The 21,257-nt window shown below is 39.6% G+C and overlaps 1 protein-coding gene across 4 annotated transcripts in view; it reads left to right on the top strand.

The window, feature by feature from the left end:
• RALYL (RALY RNA binding protein-like) overlaps positions 1 to 21,257 on the top strand; it is an 817,853-nt gene that overhangs the window by 354,800 nt on the left and 441,796 nt on the right. For all 4 annotated transcript variants that reach the window (XM_013969344.2, XM_005689272.2, XM_018058166.1 and 1 more), the window contains exon 2: positions 4,620 to 4,898. In XM_013969344.2, coding sequence (XP_013824798.1) covers positions 4,643 to 4,898 — 256 coding nt within the window. In that variant the 5' untranslated portion in view covers positions 4,620 to 4,642. The remainder of the gene's footprint in view (positions 1 to 4,619; positions 4,899 to 21,257) is intronic.

Here is a 21,257-nt window from a genome sequence, read left to right on the forward strand (position 1 = left end):
CTTGAGTATGATGTGTCTGGGTGTGGTTTTGTTTTTGTTTATACTGCTTAGGGTCCAGGGAAATTTTGGAATCAATGGGATCATATAATTTTATCAAATCTTGCAGGTTTTTGGCCACTATTTTAACATTTCTGTTTCTCAAGACTCCAGATATATGTCTGTTAAATAATTGATACTATTGAATGATTCACTGCATCTCTATTTATTTTCTGGTGTTTAATCTCTCTTCAAAAAAATATTTGCTTATTTATTTCTGGCTCTGCTGGGCCTTTGCTGCTGCACAGGCCTTCCTCCGGTTGCTGTGATCAGGGGCTCCTCTCTAGGCGCGGCGCCTGGGTTTCTCTCTGCAGTGGCCTCTTTTTCAGAGAGCGCGCTCTAGAGCGTGCGCACTGTAGTTACAGTACGTGGCCCCGGTAGTTATGGCCCCCAGGCTCCTCGAAACAGCCTCATTAGTGGGGGCACACAGACTCAGCTGCCCCCTGGCATGTGGGATCTTCCCCGACCAGGGATCAAACCGGTGTCTCCTGCGTTGGCAGGAGGATTCTTTACCACTGAGCCACCAGGGAAGTCCCAGTGCTTCATCTCTTTGATACCTTTTGGATACTCACTTTTTCTACAACTTCAAGTTCACAAATCTGTTCTAGAGTCTTTTAAGGTTTAACAGCTATCAAGTATAATTTTTGATTTTGGATATTATAGGTTTTGTCTTCAGATGTTCCACTTGACTACTTTTCTGTCTTTACCTTCTTTCCTGATTATCGGTCATGCTTTCTGATCTTTGGACATCTAGGAGGTTTTAATTAGATTCTAAAGATTTTGTGTTTTACTCCTTTTGTCTGGGTTCTAGTTTTCAAAAAGGAATATTATGCTTTGCCCTCATAGACAGTGAGTTGCTTCTGGTTTAGCTTGATCATCTTGAGAGCTGTTTTTAAATTGTGTTGGGGTGGTCCTTGAGTTGGGATGCAAGAATTGTTTATCCCCATTACTAAGTCCTGACCCTTCGGATGTCTAAATTTAATGCTTCAAGATGCCTATGTGGACTTTCCACTGCTGCTGGTAGGAGCTGAATGATTCACAGCCTTTTGTGGTTCTGGGAGGCATTCAGCTCACAGCTTTCCAAGAACTTTATAACCCGCCTTGTAGAAATTCACCCACTGCATGCATGTCCTGGACTCAGCATAGATTCAAGGGTCTGTAGACAGTGTGCGGGATTGCTTCTCTGTGCAGCTCTCTCCTCTCCAGAAATCTGCATCATAGTTTCCTGCCTTAAACGCTGATCGATCACCTAAATTCAGTAAGGCTGCGATCTGCTTTTAGTGATATGCATGCATGCCCACACACACGTGCACACTCACACACATGCGCACACATGCACACACACACCCCCACACACGCACACACACACAAACGCGCTCACACACACACGTGTGCACGTGCACGCGCACACATGCACACACTCGCACACACGCACACACACTCGCACACATGCACACACGTGCTCAGGTACACACACGCAAACACACTCCCACTCATGCACACACACACTGGCGCACACTCCCACTTACACACACACATGCACACACACACATGCACACATGCATGCTCACACACACAATCACATGCACACACACACTCATGCACTCACACAGACACACACACTCCCACTCACACACATGCATGCACACACATGCACACATGTGCACACACATGCGTGCGTGCACATACAGACACATACACACACAGACTCACACTCACAGAAACATAAACACACACACACACATGCACACACACAGACCAAATTTATGACATGAAATATACTTTCCAGACAAAATTCTAAGGCTATCCTAGAACTTCCGTTGTTTTCTGTTTGTTTTGCTCAGATACCATAGTTTGACACTCCCTGTGGCTTTATGTCAGAAAAAAAAAAACATTTGTTTCATGTACATTAGCCTTATTTTTTAATTGTTTGAGTCAGAGAGTTACTTTAACCCTTGTTATTCCATCATGGCTGAAAGTGGAAGTCTTTCTTCAGCTGATGAAGATTCATGTAACTAGGAATCGCAAACTAAATATTACATCATGTTAAAACTTAATTTTGTAGAGAATGTTGATAATGTACAACACAATGACAAAAAATCTGTCGTTAAAGCCTAATAGAAACTAGCAAGTCAGTCTTCTTGTGAGAGATTAAATACATACAGATTTAAGGTGATCAAAAGTCATTAAATGGAATTATACAAATGGCAGCTTGAATTTACAGGTATGAGAGTCATCTGCATAAAGTATAAGGATGGTCTCAGAGAAAGCATGTTGACACAGTGAAAATTCAGAGTGCAGCTGTGCCCCCATTTTAAATTTGACCCAGGCTTACTGTCAAAGACAGACCACTGGGATCTGTAAGCCATGTTTACAACTTAATTTAACAATTCTTGTGTTTGAATTTTGACCAATTTGTTCCTGCCCAAGAAAGAAAACATCAGCTATAAGAATCATTAATTCTTGAAAGTAATTTTATGGTATTTCTAAAAATATGCATCATATAAGAGCAAAAAGTAATAACATTACTTCTATGTGTTGTATTACTGATGTTGATTTGGAGTTGTAAGAAAAATAATCCTTAATACGTCCTGGAGCCACAGACTGGGTATTTAGTTTATTTTTTCTCCTCAGTGTGTTTAAAATCTACTAAATTATATGAAGAAGCTAAATGTTTAAAATACATGTGTGCACCTTAATTATTTTTTGTTTGAACTGATTCTCAGAGCATTAGCTTGAGGCATGGGCTTCCCTGGTGGCTCAGTTGGTTGAAGAACCCGCCTGCCGATGCAGGAGACACAAGAGACCCCGGTTCGATGCCTGATCTGGGTAGATCCCCTGGAGAAGGAAGTGGCAACCCACTCCAGTATTCTTATCTGGAAAATTCCATGGACAGAGCAGCCTGGCGGGCTAAAGTCCACGGGGTCACAAAAGAGTCGGACGTGACTGAGCAGGCACACACACTCACTCACTCATGCAGTACCTCCACTTGCAAAACTAAGGAAGAAAAAAAAAAAAAAACTTAGCTTTCCTTTCGTTCAGCCCTAACCCTGAATAATTGTTAAAGGAAGCTCTTAAATGTAGCTAAGATAAAACAAGGCAACAATATAGTCCCTGTTTTTACTGATGCCATACTTTTAGTTTTTATGTGAATTACTGTTTACGAAGTCAACCTTTACTATAAGCAGATATATATAATGTGCCCAATATTTAGTAAAATTTCAGTAAACTAAGAATTCGTAATTAATAACCTAATTTGAAACATTTCATGATACCCAGTTGCTCTTGATTTTAGAATTAGCTAGTTTAAATAGGTAGTGAGTAAATTTTCAATTTCATGTAAATATCCAGTTTACATGCCTTTAAAATTTCCACAACTTTGGTGCTCAGATTAGAAATGCCATTTTAAATTATTTTTAAAAATAAAATGCACTTGTTATTTATTTTGTAGCTGTAAGATTTTAAGAGATTATTTGTAAGAAATATAATGTTGCTGATAAAATTTATCAATTAGCTAGTATTCAACAATGATCATCAACGTTAGAGATTATATCCTTGCTGAAATTTTATTTTCACCATACTAGTTCCTTTAAATTGTTTGGCACTTTAGAAGATGAGATATGTCCAAAAAAATATATCATGCTTAATAAATATTGTTGGATGAATGGACGAATTTTTAAAAGCTTAAAAAATAAATTGTAAGTGCTGGAGTACTTGGAAATAAAAGTTTCATTAAGTTTAATTAAGTATAATTAAACACTCTGCCAACCTCAGAAAGCAGTTTTTAGAAATACTAGCAGTCCTCAGGCAACGTATGAGCTGACAGTTAAATGAATTAAAAATGAGATTGAGAATGGATGTTTCTGCACAGATACCCAGTGTCTACTATTTGTTGAACATTGATGAAAACTAGCTGTACACGCTGTTTCTTTTTAAACGACTTTTGATGTTGGTTCTGCTAAAGAGAATATACAGAACTAATTCTGGTTAAATAATTTACTTCCAAAATTATGTTTTTTATGTTAAATTTTCTAATTAATTTTTTTTAATTTTTAATACCTTTTTTTCTCTTCTACAATATTTATTAAAATGAATTGCTAGTTTCCGATAGAAGGATTTTGGTAATGAAACAGCCAATATGTCTACCTATTATAGAAAATGTAGAAATAAAAATGGAAGCTTTCAACAATAAATTACAGTACTATATTCCATCATCGGACTATAGGCATATTGGATTTTCTTTTTCAGTAATAGAAAATGTGGCTTGCTCCTCAAACTTGCTTCTGAAATACTTCTAGACGTAAAAATAAAAACCACTGCAAGATGTTTAATTGCTGTGTAGGCCTGAATTTTAGATAAATTAATCAGGAATGCATTTGTAACTGTATGCTAAATAATTATCATTATTTTTCTACTTCATTTTGCAATGCAGTATTCATCTTTTATATTACCACATTTTCTTCTCATTAAAATTAATAGTACTTGGGGATTTGAGGTTACCTGGTAACTACTGAAAAATTGCTAAAAGCCAGGGGTATCCATTCAGTCTAATTATTTTCCTTCTGATCTTGCTTTTGTTTAAGGATTGGAACAAGCTGAGCCAACCATGACTGGCAAAACACAGACCAGCAACGTCACCAATAAGAACGACCCCAAGTCCATCAACTCCCGCGTCTTCATTGGCAACCTGAACACGGCCATCGTCAAGAAGGTCGACATTGAAGCGATCTTCTCCAAGTATGGGAAAATAGTGGGCTGCTCCGTTCACAAAGGCTACGCGTTCGTGCAGTACATGAGTGAGCGCCACGCACGAGCGGCGGTGGCTGGGGAGAACGCCAGGGTCATCGCGGGCCAGCCGCTGGGTGAGTCCTGCCGCCTGCGGGTCACGGTAGAGTTCTGCTCTCCAAGCGCACCTGGGCGGAACGGCGCTCTTTAAGAGCCAGCGCCACCGAGGCATGCATTTCCTAACCAGTCAGAGTGCCCTTACATTTCTAACTGATATTGTTTTCTTATTCTCGGATTACACTAATCATAAGTGTCTCATTTTCTCTACAAGTTATAAGCTTGAGATCAAGACTGATTTGTAGTGCTTAGTACCAGGCAAATGAAAGATATGCGTCACATTTAACTTTATTTGACTTGATTAATGTCTTATCTTCCAGGAAATACTATATGAAGCAAAAGAATCATAATAATTGCTTTTTATACTTATAGTACTTATTCTGAGAGGCTAATGTGTTTCCCTCACTTATTGTTTTTATTTTGGGAGGAGAAGGGGTAGAAAAAAACAAGAAGTAAATCTTGAGAACTGGAAAAGGAGTGTAAGCTACCCTTTCTTGTCTTGTCCATCATGCCTTTTCAGTCATGTGCAGTAATCAGACTTATGTCTCATATCCAGAAAATAAGATAACTCTTTTTTCAAAGAAAGGAGCATACAGTCTTAAGTAGAAAGAATATTCTTAGGAGAAAATATTTTGTAGTAAGTATGCAGATAAAAATAAAAAGTTAGACCATCTTTTTTCTACTTGAGGAAAAAGTAGAATTAATACCTCAGTGATTCTCTAATTTATGTCTCTTGTCACGTTCAGATTCTTACATTAAACTGATTATACGTTGTCTTCTTTTGGATATCCAATAGGCATGTCGGCTTCATATGCCTAGAGCACAGAGCAGTACTCCTGATTTTCCGCATCACAGCTTCCTCCACCCTCAGCTTCCTCCACCCTCACACTTCTCCATGTAATAGTGGGACCTTCATTTATCCAGCTTTCAAATAAAATCCTGGGTGTCCACCTTGGTTCTTCTCTTCCCCTCACACTCTAATATAATCCGTCATCATGTTTCTCACCATTAGTATATCCCAAACCCAATCAGCTTTTACATCTATACCAATAGCCATCTTATACAGGCCACCATTGTCTCAGGGGGACTCCTGAAATAACCCTTAATTGGTCTGTCTCATTCCACTCCTGCCAGAATATCCCTTTGAAAACATAAGTGAGATTATGCCATTAATTTTCTCTTCCGTCTCTAATACATTTCCACTGCTCCCAGAATAAAGTTTATATTCTGGGCCACAGCCGTGATGCAACCCCCTCTTCAGCCCCTTCTCTCCGCCTTCTTGTGCCACTTCAGTGCCACTGGCTGTCTCGATGTATACGCCTCAGACATTCCAAAACTGTTCCTACCTCAGAGGCTTTGCATTCACTATCCCCTCTGCTGGGAAGACAGGTCTTTGCTAATTATTTTTTCCCTGCTTTATTGTATGCCAGTCTCAAATTCTACTTTCTCTGAAAGGGTTTTCTGACCTACTTATCTAAAATAAAATAGTGTTCTGCCCTCTTACCCGCATTGTCTATTGGATTATTATACTTTTTTTTTCATAGCCCTCATGTATCTGGAATTACATTTTTTTAATAGTTTGTGTCCATGCGTGAGACTTGCATGATCTCAGTACTCCTGCCTGGGACTGCAAACAGGCTAAGAAGTGAAAGCTCAGAATCCAAACCCCTAGGCCACCAGGGAACTCCCTGCAACTACATATTTCAATTTATGATGTTACTTCTAACATGTCCAGAGATGTAAAGATGAAGGTGCATATAAAAGAAACAAGATAAAAATGCATAGGCAAATCAAGCTGAGTGTAAAGAATGTTGCATTAAAGTTATATAATGTAATTATCAAAAATTGGGGAGAAGGTGTGGAATTCAATACAGGGAGAAGTCTGAGGTAACAGTTTTGAGGGAATAAACGCAGTTTTATGTAAGTGCTTGCAATAAAGCCACAGAATACCATTACCATATAGGAATATAGTTTTATTTGTATTTCTCCAATTAACTTTTCTGTATTTTAAAGAAAAATAAAGCCTTCCAAAATCTAGTGGTCAGCTTTTATATCTGTCCTTGGTTTTCAGTGTCACCATTCTACTCCTTTACCTGATATCAGAATTTTTGGACCAATTATGCCTTACCTTCTAAATTGAAATCTCTGCTTCAGGGCCACATCTGAGCCAAATATCAGAGTGATAACCGTTTATTACCTGTATCCTGATTATTATAAAACTAGTACATATTTGTAGAAATGCATTTAATTACTAATTTAGAAAAATAATTGCCAATATAAAGTCAGTTAAAAGTCAGTTCATGTGTTAATGAACTATATAGCTAATTTCCCAGAGCCCCTTTTCCTATGTTGGGGAGGGGGCCATTTCCTCCTCTACCCATCTTGAGTTCTTGTGAGTGGGCTAATAATAAAATCCACACAGCTCAGATTAACAGGAGAAAAAGAAACAAATTGTAATTCAGTCACATGGAGGTCTCACAGAATTGCCTGAGAAATGACCAAAACAGGCAGCTTTTATACTTTTTAGACAAAGAAAATGAATAAATAGAACAATAAATTTGAAAAGAATTGATGGGACAAAGCAACAGGCTTTGGGACTTAATTAGTAAGGAATTTAAACAAAGTTTGAGCTTGGGTAGTACATTAGTAAAGAAGTTAGAAGAGTTGCTTTCATACAGGTTTTTCTGCCCTAATTCCCTATCTCTGAAAATAAGGCTGTCCTTCTTCCCCCAACTGTAAGGAAGGCACCTTTCACATGAGAGAGATCTATTTCCTGACTTTAGAGAGACAGAAAAGAGGTTCAGCATCCCTCTTGCATCAACTGTTTAAGTCACTTTATTTCAAAATAATCCACATGCCAATGAGGCATCCTTTGGGGCCACCTATCCTTGGTCCAAACACCCGTCACCAGCCCTTATCAGAGAAAAATGCAGTGGCGAAGAGCAATAGCCACACTAAAAATTTAGCGGCTTACTGAGAAAAACCCAAGGGGGAAGAATGATGACGCCAAATCACTTTGCTTTGAGAGCCACAGAATTAATCCATGCTTCTGATAAGAGGCCATTTTTTCCTTTTCAGTCATTCTGGAATCCTGTCTCAGATGTGTCCTCCATTTAATCTCTGGAACACATAACTTAATCAGTCTTAATCACCCTTTCTGCCTCAATCCGAGTCAAAGACTTGATTCCTTTACTATAATTGAAATCTAGTCTCTCATTCCTTGGGTCTAATCAGAATTCATTTTCATACAAAGTAGGTGTTTTATAGCTTCATAACTTTGCTTTTCAGGACTCATGTTTCAATATACCAACCTTGTCTTAAACCATATTGCTAGAGACTCAGGCAAAGGCTTGTCTTCCAGATGTTCCTTATAGGAAGCTGGTTCCTGAAGAAAATACTTAGCTTTCCAGGATGTATACCCTCTTCCGGCTTTATATATTTTGTTTTTGGTGATAGGGGGATACTTAGGTATAGGTACAATCACTTGCTTCTTGAAATTTTAGACTCTCAATGAGACTGCTTCTGATTTGCAGCTCCCACTAAACCTTCAGCTCAGTTCAGTTCAGTCGCTCAGTCGTGTCCGACTCTTTGCGACCCCATGAATCGCAGCACGCCAGGCCTCCCTGTCCATCACCAACTCCCGGAGTTCACTCAGACTCACGTCCATCAAGTCTGTGATGCCATCCAGCCACCTCATCCTCTGTCGTCCCCTTCTCCTCCTGCCCCCAATCCCTCCCAGCATCAGAGTCTTTTCCAATGAGTCAACTCTTCGCATGAGGTGGCCAAAGTACTGGACACTTAGGTGTGGGTAAAATCACTTGCTTCTTGAAATTTTAGACTCAATAAGATTGTTTCTGATTTGCAGCTCCCACTAAACCTTATAAGCTCTTAATTTGAAGTGAATTGAATATGGATCAAATAATAGACCCCTGTCACATAAAATTGATATTAACTTCATGTACCTCAACCTATATAAACATTTTTCTTTTTCTTTAGAATAGGAAGAAAATTAATATTAAGGCATGCACTGGGCTAGTACTTTACCTATATTATCTTATCTCAGTGCATATTCAAGTAACTTCTAAGTAGAAATAATCTTCACATTGCAATGTGTTTAAATTTTTTATAATGCAATTTAGAAATTAAACTTCAGTAGTATCAGAAAAAAATTAAACATCTTAATGTGAGTTCTCATAGTTCTATGGAATTATAGATATACCCTTAAACTGAGAATTGATTATGCACGTGATGAAACCTAGCTTTTATCAAGTGGAAAATATTAACAGCCATTTTGTGTCTACAAGTAAGGGGACACTGAAGTGTTTTAAGGTGTTGAAAATTTTTTATTGAAAGAATAATCCATTAGCAGTTTGATGGGTGAATTAATGTGATATAAAACTAGAAACAAGGACATGTGTTGGGAGACTATTGAAAGAGTCCAGGTTTGAAATTATAGAAATGAAGAGGGAAAAATTAGGAAAATGATGTAGAATCAATAAGACTTAGTGGCTAGTTTTCAAAATGGGTAAGCCAGAAAGAAAGGAGAATCAAGAATGATTCCCATATTTCTGGTTGAGTTCTCTGTTGAATTGCCTTGTGGATCACGAGGATGGTGGAGAATGATTTCCAAAGGGAAGAAAGATTTTTGCGTAGGAGAGTGAGTTCAGGATTGAATAGATGTATTGAGATTGATGTACATGCTTCAGGATATCCAGGTATATGTATCTCATAGAATCTTGCAAGTTCAACCTAAGAGGAGAGATTTAGATTAAAAGTGAAAAATGCGTGTCATCAACACAGTGTTATCGCTATGGAGATGGATAAGCTCACCTGGGGAAGTATAGCGTGAAAAGAGTATTGGCTGAAGATGGATCTGTGGAGAAATCTTTGAATCCAAATAACTAGAAGAGTCTTTCTGATAAGCCTTCTGAAAATCTCCCTCTGAACTGCATTTGCACAGCTCTTTGCTCTCCCAATTCTAAATTGCAGTTACTGGGCCCTTCCTAAAATTCCTGTATTGATGACTGCTTTCTTAGTGATTTGGAGAAGGCAATGGCACCCCACTCCAGTCCTCTTGCCTGGAAAATCCCATGGACAGAGGAGCCTGGTAGGCTGCAGTCCATGGGGTCGCTAAGAGTCAGGCACGACTGAGCAACTTCACTTTCACTTTCTTAGTGATTGATCCTTATGTCAGTTTCATTACACGATCAATACTAATGATTTCCAAACTCCCAAGGCCACGCGTGCAAGTATTCTTATTTATTCTAATATTTAAAAGTCTCATTTCAGAGAGCTTAAGCCTATTATCTTCAAAGCTTAAGCTTCTTTCCATGTCATTGTCTTCTATACTCAAAGTCATCTGCTCAGCTGAGTAGCAGAGAAAACTTCATCCAGCTTGCCAAAGGTCAGTGTCTGTCTTTGATAAAACCATTGACATAAATATCTTTCAACCAATTGCAAGTCAATCACTGCAGACCCAGTCAAGATGATTTTACTCACTTGACTACATTAGTATACCTGAACAGTTAAGAACCAGAACTCTGTATACCTGTATTATCAAATATTCTGTATCTTTCTGGTGAAAACATCTTTTAACCATGAAATTATCATCAAGTTCTCATTTGAAATTTTAAGCAAGTATATATTTTACATTCTTCTCAAATTCACATAAAATGAGAAATTATTTTTAAAATTGCTGGATTCTACCCCCCAAAAATTATAGTGCACAGAGTACTAAGGGAGCTCAGAAATTAGAGCTCAAAATATTGGAATGCTACTTTGAATTTGGAAAGTAGGCCACAGTCTAATGTTTTGATTAACTTTTCTCCCTTGGATTTTTTATTCATACTATGCTGACAACATTCCTAAATTTTATACCATAACTCATGAAAAGGCACCTTGAATCAGTTCCATGGTCTAGCCATTTTACCAACAGGATAATGAACCCAAGGACTATTTTATGGAAGACATAGTTTGTTTGCTGAAGTTGTTTCCCTTAAAGGCTTATAGCACATAAACTAGCAATTAAGGTGATATGTTTCCCTCGTGATTAGACTTCTATATATTTGTTCCTCCAGAATGATTAAACAGAAAGCAAAGAAAAATATCTAGTTCCCCAAACTGCACTGAATGTCTCCATTCTTTTTTAAATCTGTGATCAAGTCATGTCCCAAGCGTGACCGTGAATTTGACGTGTTTATTAGGGTGCCTTCTCCCCTTTCCTATGCTATCGGAAGGTTATGCCTTTGTTTTTCAGTTCACAGTTCACTCATTCAAACTTGTGCGGCATATGGCATCATGCCAGCTGTGACCACAGTCTGTGACATGCTTCAGAACGACACTCTTTCTTTCTCCGCTGAGATCTCTTCTTATTCCCAGAGCAAAGCTGACAGTCTGAAAAAATTTACCTGATAAATACCCTTTATTCTTTGCTGGGAGAAGTGATATTTGAACACAAGGATTTTAAATAAATAAACTGGGTGGAGAGATGGATTTTGTGTACTGCTCCCTTCCTAGTACCCATGAAAGCATACCTTGTGGGTATGATAAGGAAGAGGAAATTTGGAAAAAATTTAATTTTCTTGGTGTATACATCTTTAGTTCTTCCACACATCTTTTGCCCTATAGTTGAAAAAGTGATGTCCCTTTTTTATCCCTGGTGTCCTGCCTTTGATATGTAATGAATGATTGCTGAACTGTGGAAAAAAGCAATTAATTGCATTTCATCCACAGCACTTGGGGATTTTAAAAAATCAGACTATAACTGTGAAGTTATTCTGAATATGTTTTGTAAAAAAGCGTAATTTTTATAATGCACACCTCTTTACAAAACTGCATTTCAATTTGGTTTTTTAACATAATTTAAATTAAAAAATTTAAAGGAGAATCCTCTTCTTAGTATTTCATTGAAATTGAATTCTAGGTTTTGTTAATGTTAGAAATATTTATCATATTTTTAATCCACATTTGGCCAGTGGAACTACTTTTTCTCAAACACATTATGTGAGAGATGAAATAGACATTTGAAATGTCGAATACTGACAATTTTTATATGAGAGGTCACACATAAAGTGTCATCTTGTACCAAAATATCATGCAGAGGTTGGAGACTAAGTCTAGATCAGTTCCAATTTGCACTGATTACAGTTGGCTTGATTACACACAGGCTATAAATAAACATTTGTAATGTCTTTATTTTTAGATAATTTCACTCATGATGGTTGCAAGAGCACAAGTTATGAACTTAGGAAGTCAGTTATTAATAGTAGGAGAAATCCAACTCTAAAAAAATCACTTATCAGTGGAAACCATTCCTCTGTAACACCTGTGGTTGAGGTTCAAAGTCAAAAGAAAGAACATAAGATAGATAATTAGATCAATTTGTATTTATACTATAAATCTCTTGAAATTGCTTAAGGAATTCAAAGAAAGTGCATGAATAAGGATTGCTAATTTTAAAGTAAATCTGGTGAATAATTTTAATCCTGACCATGAGAGAAGTGATGGAAAGTTAACTGATAAGAAGAGAGATATTGGAGACCAATCCTGAATATGGACAAAGCAGTAAGGCAACAAATGCTGGTAATACACCAGTATTGCTCCATGCCAGTAATACTCCAGGCACGTCCTGTGGGTAATGGCTTTCAAAAGTGCTTTTATTCTCAGCCACTATTTTGCATTCGGAGTGAGCTTTTCAAAAGACAAATTTAACCATATCACCCTTTGATAGAAAATTATCAGTGATTCCTCATGGTTCTCAGAAAAGAGACTGAGACCGTTCCTGCGGCCTTCAACTTTCCACGCAGTTTGTTTTCTGCTCATCTGTGGGCTTACCACATTGCCCTCTCAGCCTTTCTTGGTGCTCCATCTAAGTCGGCTTGTTCTTTGAACAAGCCACCTTCTCTCCCTCACCAGGACTTTTGCACACGCTGTTTGAGCTTGTGGAATATCCTTCCCTACCAAGCTCCCCGCCATCCCTCTTCCCTTCTCCACTTTAACACTCCCTTCAGTTGGCTGTCCCTCAGATCTCAGGTCAAGTGTTTAAGGAAGCCTAGTTGGATGCCTGAAAGCTATCAGTATCCCTTTCTAGCACGTATCTTCTTTTCAGTTCTGTCTTTATACTGGCTATTTTGCGATTGGTTCCTGTTCCTTCTCCCCATAGGTTCGTTCCTTGAGAGCATGGACCATGCATGTTAAAATGCGTCTTTCTGGCACCTTGCCGTGTGCTGACACTTTCATGATAAATGTTCCATGTGTTCTGGGCGAATGAATGAACATTTAGATTTTGTGCCCAGTTGCTTCAGTCATGTCTGACTCTCTGCGACCCCATGGACTGCAGCCCACCAGGCTCCTCCGTCCACAGGATTCTCCAGGCTGGAATCCTGGCCGTGCTGGCATGCCTTCCTCCAGGGGATCTTCCTGACCCGGGGATCCAACCCACCTCTCCTGCTTGTCCTGCGCTGCAGGGCGATTCTTGACCACGGAGCCATTAGAGAAGTCCCAAAGGGCCTTTTACCCCCATTGAAAAGTGGAACACGGAAAAAGAAAGACAGGGAAAGAAGGAGAAAGAGGAGGAAGAGAAGGCAGAGAAAGAAAAAGGGGCGGTTGCAGGGTCCCCAAGGAAGGAAGTAATTATAGTGGGGTTGGTGTAAAGAGAAGGCTCTGTGGCCCCCTTGAGAGGGGGTTCAGTCTCTCAAAGTCAGACCCCCCAGAAACCGCGGTGCAATGCATGCCAAGTGGCTGCAGTCCCGTCCGACTCTTTGCGACCCTGTGGACTGCAGCCCGCCAGGCTCCTCTGTGCGTGGGAGTCTCCAGCCAAGGACACCGGGCTCTGTTGCCACGTCCTCCTCCAGGGGATCTTTTGGACCCAGGGATCGAACCTGCGTCTTTTATGTCTCCTGCACTGACAGGCAGGTTCTTCACCACTAGCGCCACCTGGGAAGCCCAAGCTATTCAATAGTCCTGACTTTATTTTTCTAAATATAGCCCAGTCTTTAATAAGCATCAAATATCAACATATACAGGTTTTGTCCAGAGGTTGTAGTAAATGATACGTGGGTTTAAAGAGAGATTTCACTCATGGAATGCTTCCGTTCCAGTCCTTAAAATAGCACCCATTAGTAGCTTTTTTATTATCATTAGTGGCTAGGTATTTTCACAGTACCTCATCATTGTCAAAGCGTCACCAGCACAGATTATCTTATTTGATTCTCACAACAATACCGAGAGGGATGTAATATGAGTAGTCATGTCTATTCTGCTTGATAGGAACTGAAGCTCAGAGAAAGAAACTAGCCTCGTAGCACACAGATGCTGTTGCTGGATGTCAAACTCACATAATCTCATTCTAATTATTTTCACTATTTATTCTTTCTCCAAGAAAAGATTATTTATTTATCTCTGCTTGGCTGTGCTGGGTCTTAGCTGCTGCACGGGCTTCCTCTCGTTGCAGAGAGCAAGAGCTGCTGTCTAGTCAGGGCGCATGTGCTTCTGATTGTGGAGGCTTCCTTGGTGAGGAGCTCAGCCTCCAGAGCACGTGGGCTACGGGAGCTGCCGTTCTTGGGCTCCAGAGCAGAGGCTCAACCGCTGTTGCACCTGGGCTTAGCTGCTCCGCCACACCCGGGATCCTCCTGAACCAGGGTTCGAACCCACATCTTTTGCATAGGCAAGGAGATTCTTTACCACTGGGCCACCAGGGAAACTCCACTCTTCATTCCTGCCAGCAATTTTTCTTCATCTTGAATATATCATTAAAGCTACTGCACAATGTATCTTCCAAACCAGGATGCTTCTGAGAGTGAGAAGGGATGCTATTAACGATTGTGCTGTGATCCCAGGCTGACACCAGGCACCTTGAAGGCAAGGTCTTTATTATCTACTGCACTTTTACCAAAGGTGGATTTGTCAACTAGCTTATTATTTCTTACAGGACAGTCGTTGCACAGTATTTTAGTTATAGTAGCGCCAGATAATCCCCAGCATTTTAATAGTTAACCCAGTAGAAATGTATTCCTTTCTCACATAAAATACAATCAACGTCCTAAGGAGGAGATGGGTGAGGATGAGCGCTCTGCCCCTCTTTAATCCAGGGACCAGGCTGTAGGCTGTTCTTACATTTTGCGGTTAGCGCATGCTGTAAGGAAGATGAAACTTTTCTTTCTTCTCGTCAGGGTTCGCTAGTGGATCTAATTATTAAATTGATGTAAGAGAGTAACTGGAGAGAAACAGATTTGCTTTGTATATACAGGAGCTTATCAGAAATACTAAACTCAAAGAAGTGACCAAAGCAGGCAGCTTTTATAGCTTTTAGACAAAGAAACAATAAATTTGTGAAGAGTTGACAAGGTAAAGTGGTTTGGCCTTGGGGTAGTGAATTATTTAAGAAGTAACAGAGTATGTTTATACAGTCTTCAGAGCCTCAAAATTCCTGATTTCTGGTAAGGATGTCTCTCTAACTCGTGGTGCAGAGAGAGTGAGTACCTTTTCCATGAGAGATTTATTTCTTGATTTCAGGGGGACAAAAAAGGGTCAGAGTGTCCTTCTTGCATTGGCTGTGTCTCAAGTAACTCTAATTCTAGATAATATAATACTAAATATGCCAAAGTGGAATATTTTGGCATCTCCTGAACCCCCGTAACTAGCATGGATCCAGAAAGGTGTCAAACCAGTGGACTAGGGGGAAAGAGGGCGGCGCCCTGGAAGCCTTGCATTTCAGTCCCTCTAAATAGTGCTCATCTGACTGCTTCTATTTCATTGCCCACACCTGGATGCTAGTGGCTTCCCAGGTGGTGCTAGTGGTAAAGAACCTGCCTGCCCATGCAGGAGACGTAAGAGATATGGGTTCGATCCCTGGGTCGGGAAGATCCCCTGGAGGAGGGCATGGCAACCCACTCGAGTGCTCTTGCCTGGAGAATCCCATGGACAAGGAGCCTGGTGGGCTACAGTCCGTAGCATCTCAAAGAGCTGGACACGACTGAAGCAACTTAGCACGCGTGCACCTTGACGCACATGGGGCTGCCACTCCCCCCAACAACCAGTAAATCTTTAGCCGGCAGATACTTCCTTGCCACATCTGCTAAAGTAACTTGAAGAAGGTATTCATTCAGAATCCATTTCCTAATCTGTAAAGTGGAAATAATACTGTTCAGTCCAGTGTATAATACAGAACTCATATGTTTGCAAAGGGTTAAGAACCTTACTTGCACATGGTACAAACCTTGTGATAAAAATTTGCACATGGTAATTTCAGCCTCTGAAATCATTCTGGTGCTGTGAAAAATCCTCCATATTCTGTTTTTGTTTGTTTGTGGGCTTTTTTGTTTGTTTGGTTGGTTTTTTGCTGCATTAATCTGGGCAGATTTTGAATAGATAGTATAGACAGTCCATAAGAGAAGTCAGTAATTGCTGAGAATAAGAAATTAATTCAGGTGATTGCAAGTGTGATGAGAGATGACTCTATAAAAGCAGATACTTAGAATCATAAATGGAAGGATGGGTGGATATGGAGAGGTAATTCTCCATGGCTAAAGCATTATATCTGGAGTCCTAATTCAGGCAGAGGTGAATAAAGGCCTGTGGGTGAAGAATAGTCTCATAAGGCTAAAGAGAGATTAGATTGATGCCAGGCTGTGCAGGATCTTGCAAGATATATTATTGAATCTAATTATATAGAAATATTTATGAGATTGTATTCACTCTAATGAATCAGATTGAGTTCAAAAGAGTATCTTATATTTGTTAACTATCATTTAAGTTGCTGTTACATTTTAGTTATGTAATCTGTTATTTAATATGCATATTGACTTGTACTATTGAAATATTCATTCACTTCTTCCTTCATTTGTGAAAGAATTATTAATGGTCTGTACCAGCCAGGACTTCAGCTAGGGTGAGGTCTGCTGGACATGAAGATTACACTCAGATTTAGTGCCCTTGTACATGCTGTTTACTGGGGATTTCATTTTTATTCTTTGTTGTTATAGTTATCTGTCATTAAGTAACATGGTGTCTGCACTTTGAAATCTCTGGTGGACTGTGTATATATAGCCATAGACATCTTTAGAGCAATATTTCCTAACCTTGGTACTGTTTAAATTTGGGGTCTTTGTTTTGCTTGGGCTTGCTCTGTGCATCGTAGAATGTTTAGAAGAAACCCTGACTTCTACCTGCTCGACACTCGTGGTACCCAATCCCAGTGGGGATAATGAAAAAGTCCCCGGAGGGGCAAAACCACTCCTGATTACAATCACTAACACTCTTTTAAAGTAATCATAGCAAAATAAACTCCATTCATTTAGAAAATGTTTGATGGTTTCAAATAAGATAAACTAGGTGAAAACACATAGCGCCTTGTCATTATTTTGGCAGTACCATTATTTATAATATTGGTAGATCTTTTCTGTTTGTCCAGAAAAAGACTACTCAGTAGGTGCATTTCAGAGAAATTACTATAGGGTGTTTATGGCCATAGCTTACCACTTGTATCACCAGTTTGTTTTAATCCTTAAAAACACAAAGACCAGAAACAAATTAATCCATCTGCACAGTTGACAGGTTCATATGTTTATTGATTTAAACAGTTTTAAAAGCTCTCTTTCTCTTCACATCTTTAGTACAGTACCTTGCAGAGACGTGATTTCTTTCATTCGATCTTTCCATTCAAGCATTTCCAACCACCACTAGAAATTGTGACGAACAAGCCTTGTAAAAGTGGCAAGCAAAAAAATATTGAGTGTTGAGACTGCTCAGATGCTCAAATATATGTCATTCAATAGCAGCTCTAAAAGCTTGTTAAGCAAAGAGATTAGAAGTGCAGCGTCCCTCGGTGGTGTCTTCTCTAACAAATACATTGGTGCTCCCATTGCGTCTGTCCTCCTCCATTTTCGTGAGAGTTATTCTCCTTCATATGCCTTCAGGTGCAAAATTAGATGTGATGTCTGAGCATACAGTAAGGACAGACAGTCAGATGACCTCAGCCAAAATGATGAGTACAGATGATTATTTTGGACAAGCTAGACAGTTGCAGAGGAGAAGGCAATGGCACCCCACCCCAGTACTCTTGCCTGGAAAACCCCATGGATGGAGGAGCCTGGTGGGCTGCAGTCCATGGGGTCGCTAAGGGTCAGACATGACTGAGTGACTTCACTTTCACTTTTCACCTTCATGCATTGGAGAAGGAAATGGCAACCCACTCCAGTACTCTTGCCTGGAGAATCCCAGGGACCGGGGGAGCCTGGTGGGCTACCATCCATGGGGTCGCACAGAGTCGGACACGACTGAAGCGACTTAGCAGCAGCACCAGCAGCAGCAGACTGTTGAAGAATGCCTTGAAACATACTCAATCCTTGTAGGGGCTTCTGAGTCATGAAAATCTTGTAGACAAGCAGTACTTCCAGAGTACTGCTAGTGATAAGGAGCATTTTTTAGTAAGGCATCATTATATAAACCTATTGCAATTTTTACTGATAAGAAATTAGTTTTTGCCTGCCTCAGTATCTAAAGAGTGTTTTATTAACAGACATTATCAACTTGATAGTTTGACAGAGTTTTTATTTCCCAAGATATAAATTATATGCTAATCTTTCCGTTAATTTGAACATTGGCTGCAATAAGAATATGAACATGGAATTATTAGTAAATATTGGAATCTATTTACCTCTCCACCTTTCTTTCTCCCCTGATGTCCAATACATCTCTATATTTTAAGCAACCAATTTTCCAACAATTTTATATTATCCAGACATACAAAGTGGTCGCCAGTTACAAAATGTTGCATTTAGATGACCATTGTATTTGTTTTCAAAATTTTATTCACAACAGGGTGAAGGCTCTTGAGTGTTATGCACAAGTGAAATGCTTATAGGGTGGTATTCAATATGTCACTTTTATTTTATCTTTTCTGTAATTGACAGAAATATGCTACTATTTTAAAATAGTAGGCTTTAGTGAGAACATTATCAGCTCTACATTATTTCACTCACCAAAATTCTCGAAGAAATTCAAGATTCACTTTGTTACATTTAAAAACCTTATCTTCCCAACATCTGTCGTGGATTCTAGATTGTTAGTTTCATTGACCCCATTTGACAAACAGCAAATCTTGCAGTGTGATAAATGTTATAGAGAGCATCTTTTCATGAAGACAGAAGTCTTAGAATTTCCTTCTAGTGTTTTTCGAGATGATTGTAGGTTATTCTTAATTCTACTCTCCGAACTATACATATAACCTCTGGTAACTGTTTAAGAAGTCTTCCTCCTCTTCCTCCTTCCATCTCCATCTTCGTCGTTCACTGTTCTCAGATAGCAAGTATTAGAAACAATACTCTGTAGACTGCAGAGCACAAACGACTTTTCAGGGTTTCAGTAAACAGAGCTACAATATTCCATGCTCTCTAAACAAATGCTAATTAGCAAAATCCCAGAATAAAGTGAATCGCAGAGTTAACGATGTCAGCCCGGGAGATACACGCCCCCACATACAGCAGAAAGCCTGGGGGATTTTCATCATATTTCCTTTTTTATTATTTTGACCGCGCTGGGTCTCCATGGCTGCACACACGGGCTACTCTCTGGTTGGCGTGGGCGGCCTTCTCACTGCGGCGGCTTCTCTTGCAAAGCATGGGCTCTAGAGCACTTGGCCTAAGGAGCCGCTGCACGTGGGCTCGGCAGTTGCGGCTCGCGGGCTGCAGAGTGCAGGCTCAGGAGCCGTGGGGCACGGGCCTCGTTGCGCTGCGGCAGGTGGGACCTTCACGAACCAGGGATGAAACCCATGTCCGCTGCACGAGCAGGCAGACCTTAACCGCTGGACCACTTCTTCACCTTTTCTACTTCTAAAATTGTGTATTTGACTCAATCACTGAACCTAGATTAGTGAAAGCAGTGCTAGATACTGTTCCTGAGCAATTTTTCATTTAGTATTCTCACTGTAAACTCCTATGCAACAGTTAGAAGGACCTTATTAGCTCGAACCTGTTCTAATTTCTTCCCTAGAACAAACCTAGACACACTAATAGATAAAACAAAATGCCTTGTTATCCTTCAATCTTAACAAAACATCTGAAAGTCACTTGGAAATTGATCCCAAAGTACCGTACTAATAAAAGCATTTATTCTTTCACCAGGAATTGTGTAATTGTTAGATGCTAGTCAGCCCATATGATGGAGAAGGAAATGGCGACCCACTCCAGTGTTCTTGCCTGGAGAATCCCAGGGACGGGGGAGCCTGGTGGGCTGCCGTCTATGGGGTCTCACAGAGTTGGACACAACTGAAGCGACTTAGCAGCAGCAGCAGCAGTCAGCTCATATGAAGCACTAAAGGAACATAGAAACGGAAACACAATGCCTCACCCAAATAAAGTGAAGTTACATACAGTAACATATAAAGGAAAACAATGCCCTCAGAAAATAAAATAGACTGCCCTTAGAAAATATACTGCATAGTAAATTATGTTCATGTAAAATAGTCTGCAAATGAAGAGGGCAAATGCAAGATAAAGCTTGTCACAATGCATGTCAAGTACCATAAAGAATTAAGTATTATAAGTTTATTCGGGCCACTGTGGAGTAAAATATACAGGTATGACATAACACACAATAGAAGGTAGAAACTATAAAGGTTTTACATATTGTAATGCACATTGAGTATTATGGGAATTTTTTGAAAGGATTGCGATATTTTGAGACTGTTGGAGAAGATCTTTGGGGAAATGTAGATTTCAATTTAAATAGCTTAGAAATATCTAAAATAGGTGCTAAATATTAGAGTACTAACTCTTGAAAAAATATAGATACTGCAATTCTGAATTTAAGTGAATTGAAATTAAAACACAGACATTGAAACTAAGCTTTCCATTGTTTGTGAAAGATAGTGATTAAGAGCACAGGTTCTGGATTCAGCCTTCCTAGGTTAGAATTCTAGCTTTCCACAGACCAGTTGGAAAATTTGGGGCAAGTTACCAAAGGTCTTAGTGTTGGTCCTTGTCTGTAAAATAGAGATAATCTTAAGAAAGTCCACCTCACTGATTTGTTTTCAAGATTAATGCTTCCATATATGTAAAATGCTTAAAATATCACCCAGGATATACAACGTGCTATAAAAAGCAAAGGAAAGTGAAAGGCTAGACAGCTTATTAGGCGTCCCCGGTGACTCAGGCAGTGGTCTGCCTGCAATGCAGGAGACCCAGACTCCCTCTCTGGGCCCGGAAGATCCCCTGGAGAAGGGAATGGTTACTCACTCCAATATTCTTGCCTGGAAAATCCCATGGACAGAGGAGCCTGGTGGACTGCTGTCCATGGGGTCACAAACAGTCAGACACGACTGAGTGACTAACACTTTCACTTTCAGACGTCTGATTAAGTCCTATTGTTTAATGCTTTGAAAC

The sequence above is a fragment of the Capra hircus genome, chromosome 14, assembly GCF_001704415.2.
Source record: "Capra hircus breed San Clemente chromosome 14, ASM170441v1, whole genome shotgun sequence".
In the NCBI taxonomy this organism is placed as follows: domain Eukaryota; kingdom Metazoa; phylum Chordata; class Mammalia; order Artiodactyla; family Bovidae; genus Capra; species Capra hircus.